We start from the raw sequence: 8,080 nt of genomic DNA on the forward strand, positions 1-8,080 counted from the left end.
CATTTAAATACCTTAATGATGTCAGAGTTAAGTGATCTTGTGCTTGTTAGATTCGTCTCGTCGTGCCACTCGATTCGAGTATTAGCATGCATATTTGGATATTATTTAGTCACCCAATTAATATTTTGAAGCTTCTAAATATGTTTGAGTCCCTTTGTTCTATCCCATTTGGACTCGGATTGGGTCTATTTTGGTGTCATTGGGTTCTTCTTGTTGAGACGTTCAGTTTGGCTATAAGGTTGCTGAGATCGAAATTTGAATGATCCCAATTTAATTTTAACAATTTTCCGTTCAAATTTGCCTCGATATTAGCTCCAATTTAGGTGATTTTTGGTAATGTATCAATTAGTAAATTATACTATTATTGTTTTTGTCATCTAATATAATTCATAAAAATTTTAAAAGTTATTACTAATGGCTTCATTTCGAAATTTTTTTATTACTATTTTATGATTATGATTTGAAAAGTCAAATAATAAAAAGGGGTCCCAAACAAAGCAAAAAATCTCAAGATTATATTCTGTTAACATAAATTTTATACTTAGGCAAACTTTTTAAGGAAAAAATACTAATGAATAACAGGTAAGCTCTTTAGACTTTTGGGGACATGCTCATTTTTTTTTTCATAAAAAAATTTTGAATTATTCTAATATTTGTCTTTATTCGGTAGTTTTTGAATAATTAAGTTTTACTCTATGTTGAAGTGATTTTTTGGCAATAAGAATTATTAAAAATGTTTTAATTTATAAAATGTGCATATTTATTAACTAATAATTATATAACTTTATTTTCATGCATTATAATAAAGATATACATTAAAATAATTAATTTTGTTGTGTGTTAAAAATCTTGTTGTAGAGACTTTCTACTTCTTTCAAAAGATGATTCTACACAATTAAAAAGATAATTGGCAGACACATGTTGAGTGCGGGCAAAATTGAATTGTGAAATGTATAATTTTTATGTATGAAATATAAAAAGGATTTTTTTCTGAGAAATTGAGCAACTGCAATTATTGAAGATGAACAAAATAGTTAAAAACTTATTTTTCTAAGAAAAATAAAATAAAATTTTAGGATAGACAATTACTTACCTTGAACTCTTTCTGGTTCCATCCATGCATGAGATAATTTTTTTTATGCAAATTTTTTTATAAGCACAAAATATGTAATTTGATATCATTAAAATAATTCTTATTATAAATAATCTTAAATTATAAATGGCCACCTTTCTCCAACTTGAAGAATGCATTTGTATGATATTAGAGATCGAGATTATGAAAAATGTCAATTATGATGATTATGGAAGGAATTCTAATTATCATGAGAATACTGTTGATGGGTGATCAGAATAATCTCTCTTCTTAAAAAATAGAAAGGAGTAAATGATCCAAAGTTAATCGGTAATTTAGGACTATTGAGACAATTCCTCTATCGGAAAAAAGAAAAAAGAAAAAAAGAAGAAAGAGATAGAATGACATAGTAATTGAGATAGTCCATCTTAAAGGAATAAGAAGTATTAAGAAGATTTATAAGATGGCATAATAAACTTTATCCTAATTGATGGATATCTCAATGGCTTCTTTGGAGAGAGAGGTGCTTACCTAATGACCTTATAGACTGATCATAAATTTCATGAGATGAAGTAAATTACATGGCACAACAATATATCAATCACTTTTCAAGCAACTTTTTAAATTTTTCATTCGGTTGCCTATTTCTTGTCTACATCACCGACATCCTTATTAAGAGCAAAGTTTCATTCCATCATTCTACTAATCTTTTTAAAACATCAAAATTTTCATTAAAACTTCATCTAGTCAACAAAAATCTATGATGAAACTTCTTGCATTTAACTAAATTGATCGAGATACTGATTCAAATCATAACAAAAACAACAACAAGCCTTTATCCAACTATGTGGGGTCCGCTACATGAATATTTTTTCTCCATTTGTCATGTTAAGGATCAAATTCGCATCAAAATCTAATAAAGAAAAGTCATTTTTAATGTTGTCTAACCAAATCTTTTTAGGTATACGTCTACCTTTCTTAATATAAGTCAAATCTAATACATCTACTTTCCTAACCGGATCATCGGAAGGCTGTTGTTTTACCATCTAGGGCGACTCTCTCTAATCTTATTTCCCATTGGAGCTACTTCAACATTTTCACGTATAAGCTCATTTTGTATATTGTTTTTAACACTGTCGTTGTCATGTCCTTTAATACAAGTCAAAAAGTAAAAAATTGCGTTAGGTAATCTAAAGTCAACGTAAAACTTGTCGAATAATCATAACATGAATCCTTTAATCGAATCAAATCATACGAAAAAAAAAGTTGTTGCTATAACACAAATCATTTTTATATAACCTATTTCCTTACTCTAGATGTTATTTTTGGCCACCACATTAAGCATAGCTAACAAGTTTCAACTTACTAATATTATGATATTGCAAAAGAAACTAAGATACATGAACTATATGAATCAATTATGAATAATGCCTTGAAGCTGAGCATTTCCTGCTCTTCCAAGGCACTCATAGTGGACTTTGAGCCACCAACTCACTATAAAATGGCATCATCAGCTCGGTTAAAGCCAAAAAAACGTGACCCCTCCTTTAACTAATCAGTATATGGATTTGCCAACGTCTGACTTCATTATAGTGCTGGCCATGGCTATACCTACCGTCATCATTTCCCTTCCATAGTCAGTTCCCTCGGTACCAAAGCCATTCACACCATCCCTATAGACTCTCACCAACCCTAAAATATATGATTTTTTTTTTAATTTAATTTATTTTGTTTAGTGGAAGCAAGCTGTACCCTAAAATTACTAAGTATACTATTAATTATTTAATTTTCTATTACTAGAAAATTAAATGGGAAATTAATTATTATTTTGTATTTCATTACTTACTATTTAATTAATTTTGTCATTATGAATTATTTTTCTCCTTAGGCCTATCTACAGTTTGCTTTTCCCCTTCTTCATTTCGACTTCACCTAGTTGCGCGGGGTAGAATTTCGAATTAGTCGCTTCTTCACCTCCTTTGATAATATTTTTTTTTAATTGTGGGTAAGTAACTTAGCTACTTATATTATAAAAAGTATATTTTCATCATAATAATTTATGCAAATCAGTGAGAAAATAGTTGCAACATGAAATTGTAGTTGCTGTCTGATAGTTAAAGTAGCAAAAAAACTTTCTCAAACAAATCTCGAGTCTTTTTTGTATAACTTTATTGTTGTTTTATCTTCGTGATAGCAAAATGTAATTTTTAGTTTTGTGTGGAATCTGATTGTATTGATCAATCAAGTTTGATACGCCACCAAAAATTACCTTGAGCGAACACGAATCTCGAGGCATTTTCAAGTTGAAAACTTCTGAAATTAAATCCAAAACCATCTTAACTCTACTTTTAGCAAACTTATATTCAAATTGAATATCTCAAGAAGATGAACCCAATGACACCGAACTCAATCCAATTCGAACCCAAATGGGTTCAAATTATGGAACCAAAAAATATTTAGAATGTTCAAATCATTAATTGGATGGCTAAATGACCTCTAAATATAACATGCTTATAGTCTAATCGAGCGGCTCGACGAGACGAATCGAACAAGCCCAAGATCGCTTAATTTCAACATCCTCATTTCACTTAAATGCTAGATGAATGTTCTATGATTGGGGGGATAAATATGCGTCGTCCGATGGAGCATTCCGAATTTGCTCCCATATCTTCTCCATGTTTAGGTGCAAGCCACTCTCAAAAAATAAATATATAGACCTCAACTTCCACATTAAAATGGGTTTGGGCTTAGACCTTTTGCTGGAGAATGAAGAGAGCTTTGAAGCTTTAAGGATCTAGAGCTCTACCTAGGAACCATTCCTGGACCATCGCTTGGACACTAACCGTCGTCAGACCACCGCCTGCCACCAACAGCCGCCAAACTTATACCCAGCCGCCCACCACAATTGGACTTCCGCCCGACCATTATTGAACCCCACCCCCCCGGTCGTCAACTGCCATCAAACTTCCACCCAATCTCCAACTACTTCCAAACCTCCTCCTACGGCAAACCATTGCCAAACTTCCACCATAATGCCATTAAAACACCACTTTGACCACCATCACGCCCTGACATGGTCCCTCCGACCTCCGTCGCTTGCTGACTATGGTCCCTCCGACCTCTGTTGCCCGTCAATTATATATCCCCTCTGACCTCTGTTACCTGCCAACTATAGTTCTTCCGATCACCGTCACCCGTCGACTATGGTCCCTCCGTATTCCATCACCTGTCGCTACGGTCCCTTAAACCTTTACCGCCCACTGACTACGATCCATTCGACCTCCATCACACGCCAACTACGATCCCTCTCATCTCCATCACCGACAAGCTATGATCCCTCCTACCACTATTATCAGTCAACTACGATCCCTCCAACCTTAGTCGCACACTAACTATGGTTCCTCCGACAACCAGCGCCCATCAACTATGGTCCCTCTGATCACTGCCACCCGCCGACTACGATCTCTCTAATCACCATCGCTCGCGAGACTATAAGTCCTTAAACATCTGTCACCTGCATGCTATGGTCCCTCCGATCTCCACCACCCGTTGGCTATGATCCCTCCAACCACTATCGCTCGCCAACTACGATCTATCCAACCACCGTAGCGCACCGACTACGGTCCCTCTAACCACCGTCACCCGTTGACTATGGTCCTTTCAACCACCGTCGAATGCCAACTACAATCCCTCTGATCTCCATTGCCCAAATATCGCACTCCCAACTAAATGAACAGGCAAACCTACTCTTAAAAATTACTCCATTATCATTGGATTATTCCAACCTCAATTATGTAATGTGTTATATATATGATACATTGAGCCAATGTATTCCCCCGTGGGAGGGAACCATTTGTAATGAACTACAAACACTAGTGGGATCATTTTAATTAGATTAGACAATGTATTTTTTCCATTTTTCATGGTTTTCCACAAAATATTATTGGTGTCTCTTATGATTCTCGCACCCCTAAATGTGTGCTAGATCTTCGTTTAAAGCTAAGACATTAAGCTCTTTATCTCTCTACCACCGCAAATGTTGTACTATTTTCGAGCCTCAATTTAATTTTTTGAGCTTGTTGGGGGTTATAGGGGGGCCTCTCTTTGCTTAGGTTCAATTTCTTTACACCCAAATTTTTTTTCCATATAAGGCCCTGACGATATGTACCCAAATACCTCGTAGTTGTGTTCCGCACCCCTCGGTTGCTGTATAGTTTAGTGGAAAAAGGTAATGAAGCGGAGTGCTATGGCGCTAAAATTTTGATGCTGTGATGTTCCAGACACAACACTACGGCGCTATCATGTAGGTTGAAATCATAGAGGGAGGGCCACAATGCTACAAGGCTGGTTGGGCAGTTTTCTTTCTCATTTTTTATTAAGGGTTGTGTCCCTTGTGATTTATGTTGTATTTTTGTTTGTTCTAAGTTGCAAGAGAAAAGAGAGACAATGAGAGATTGAGAAAGAAGATATATATATATATACTATTTCCCTTAAATTTTATAGTGAATTTTTTGGTATGATGTTGCTTCATGTTTATTTCTTGATTTCAAGTTTTTTCATGTTAAATCATGTTGTTCTTTCTTTTTCGTTGCATTTTTTATTTATTATTTGTTTAACTACGTGGTTTTAATTCCCCTTAACATTTTTGGTATAACTTTATGACTCTTTTATCTTTTAGATAGTAACCACAATTATCTTTGACTATTATTTTCTTTCATCTTTTCATAAATTTTAATGGTGGCAGTTTTGAGCAAATAAACTGATTAAGTTATTTTTTCTACAACAACTTCACAACTAACTTTATAAAATACTGCTTGACAGCCAATGTCTGCTCATGACAACATTCTCTCTGCTACAATTACGTTTAGCTATTATTTTCTCACAACTTTTTTAAAATTTTTTGTTATTAAAAACTAAATTTTGCAATCAGAGTAATTGCGGCAATCTCAAACATACTCTAAGATTCTATTTGATATAATTGTTTTTGTAAAATGAGATTTTCTTTTTTTAAATAAGGCATTAGTTTCTAATTTTTTTAAAATTATTTTAATAATAAGATATTATGCCCGAAGTAGTCTATCTTATTAAACTCTATTAAAAATCAATGACCATTTCCAACATTTAAGAATATATTTCGTCACACAAATCAGCACCTGCTAGCTGGCCGATCACCAACAGGTGATTAAGAAGGATATTAATCTTAATTAATAATTAATTATGCATTAATTAACCACCCAATTGTTGCCAGTGACAAAGTCCAATATTTCTATTGTAACGGAAGCAAGTCCGTTGAAGGGCATTATGGGAATATCGCTGTATGAAATTTCCTTGATATATAATGACCTTCTCTTCCTTTTTCTCCACTGTTCTCCGGCGCTTCTGTCATCAATGGCTCCGATGTTCTTCCCTTCTTCCCCTCGGTTTAATCCAGCCATGGGAAGAGGCAATGCAAGAGCATTTTCGATTCTCATAGCTGTCGTCCTTGCTGCCGCCGCCGCAGGAAGCCTTTCTTCTGCGGCGAATGTCTATAGTGTTGGTGACGGCGCCGGCTGGACCATCGCGGCGAACTATTCCTCCTGGGCTTCAGGAAAGACCTTCCGCATCGGAGACACTATCGGTTAGTCAAATCTAACCTTCTCTTCCTCTTCGTCCCCCTCTTAGTTAATTTTACCCTTTATCTTCCATCATTTTCGATCCAAGATTAAAATTCCCCTGGCATTAGTCCTTTAGTTTTTCGATTTCGATCGATTTCATTAGGGCATCGTCGGCCACCTGGTCGTAAGATGGTTAAGATCCGTCCGATACGATAGTATTTAAAAGATCAGCGGTCAGTTATAGGCATTAATTGTATTTGCAGCGCGCATCTCAGCTGCAGGCCTGCAGCATTGCTGGATTAGCAGCTTTTGAGGCGTTTCTATGCTGCCATTGCAGTTTTTTGACTGTTAAGCTGCGCCGAACCACTTCGTCTATCTTTTTAACAACTTTTGAAAATGGGGAAACGCTTAATCCTTCATAAATGTCTTTGATATCCCTGCGCGTCTGCAGAAGAATATTATGAGCAGCATTAAGATAGTGAAGATTGAAGACATTAAAAAAAATTGACTGAAATTTTTGTTTAGATTTATCTTAATTGTGAAAATTTGCTCAGATTAATATACTGATTTACACTGTAACATCAAATGATTATGGCCGTTGGAGAATTACAGCATTCATCTACAACAAGTCATTCCACAATGTGCTGGAAGTGAGCAAGGCGGACTACCGTTCCTGCAACGCGGCGGCCCCAATCGCCACACACGCTACGGGGAACGACTCCATTTCCATCACCCGCTACGGCCACCGCTTCTTCATCTGCGGATTTCCCGGCCACTGTGCTGCCGGCCAAAAACTAGACGTCCGCGTGCCCAAGCACCTCTCTGGCGTTCCGCCTTCCCCCTCGTCTGACGGTTCTCAAGCCTCCGGTGGTGGAACAGGAAGCAGCCCCGCCGCTTCGGCTCCTGGGTCGGTGGCGCATGGGGAAGGTGGGGCTGAGAGCATCAGGGGATTTGGTATGATGATAGTTGCTATAGTCGCTGTTGCTTCGGTGGTGGTTCTACACTGATTAAATGCTTTTTATAGCAGGATGGTTATGGTTATAATGATGCGTTTTCTATAAAAATGGTTGGGAAAGTGAACGTGGGAATGTGGCATACAACTCATCTAACGTATTGGTCTTTAAATTCTAGATTTGTATATGTGATTTGTGTAGGTTTATGATTAAATCTTCTTAATTTTTTCAAAAAAGTTTAATGCGAAAAATTACTTTTGTTTTTCGGAGTTTCTATCCCACCCACATAATGGAGAAATTTTTCTATGCGGAGTCCGGACGGGAAGAATCGTATCTTTCTGTCCAGACATGTGAATGTATACTGTGTACATATTTGTACACAGTGTATGTATAAAATTTTTGTACACTTATAATCGGGACAGTTCTTTTGATCTGAACTCTGCATAGAATAATTTCTCCAC

General features: G+C 36.0%; 1 protein-coding gene across 1 annotated transcript; it reads left to right on the plus strand.

The window, feature by feature from the left end:
• Nucleotides 1-6,505: 6,505 nt before the first annotated feature.
• LOC110108007 (mavicyanin) lies at nucleotides 6,506-7,673 on the plus strand. The gene is made up of 2 exons (XM_020838487.2): nucleotides 6,506-6,689; nucleotides 7,279-7,673. Exons 1-2 carry the CDS (start codon nucleotides 6,506-6,508, stop codon nucleotides 7,671-7,673), a joined length of 579 nt encoding a protein of 192 aa, XP_020694146.2.
• The last annotated feature ends 407 nt before the right edge of the window (nucleotides 7,674-8,080 follow it).

The sequence above is a fragment of the Dendrobium catenatum genome, unplaced genomic scaffold (assembly GCF_001605985.2).
Source record: "Dendrobium catenatum unplaced genomic scaffold, ASM160598v2 fragScaff_scaffold_853, whole genome shotgun sequence".
Lineage (NCBI taxonomy): Eukaryota > Viridiplantae > Streptophyta > Magnoliopsida > Asparagales > Orchidaceae > Dendrobium > Dendrobium catenatum.

Bases quoted from the DNA above. Each gene is read 5' to 3' on its own strand.
- LOC110108007 (XM_020838487.2), top strand. From the start codon at position 6,506: ATGGGAAGAGGCAATGCAAGAGCATTTTCGATTCTCATAGCTGTCGTC. The intron at 6,690-7,278 runs GTTAGTCAAATC...GGAGAATTACAG, and splicing joins CCGCATCGGAGACACTATCG to CATTCATCTACAACAAGTCA.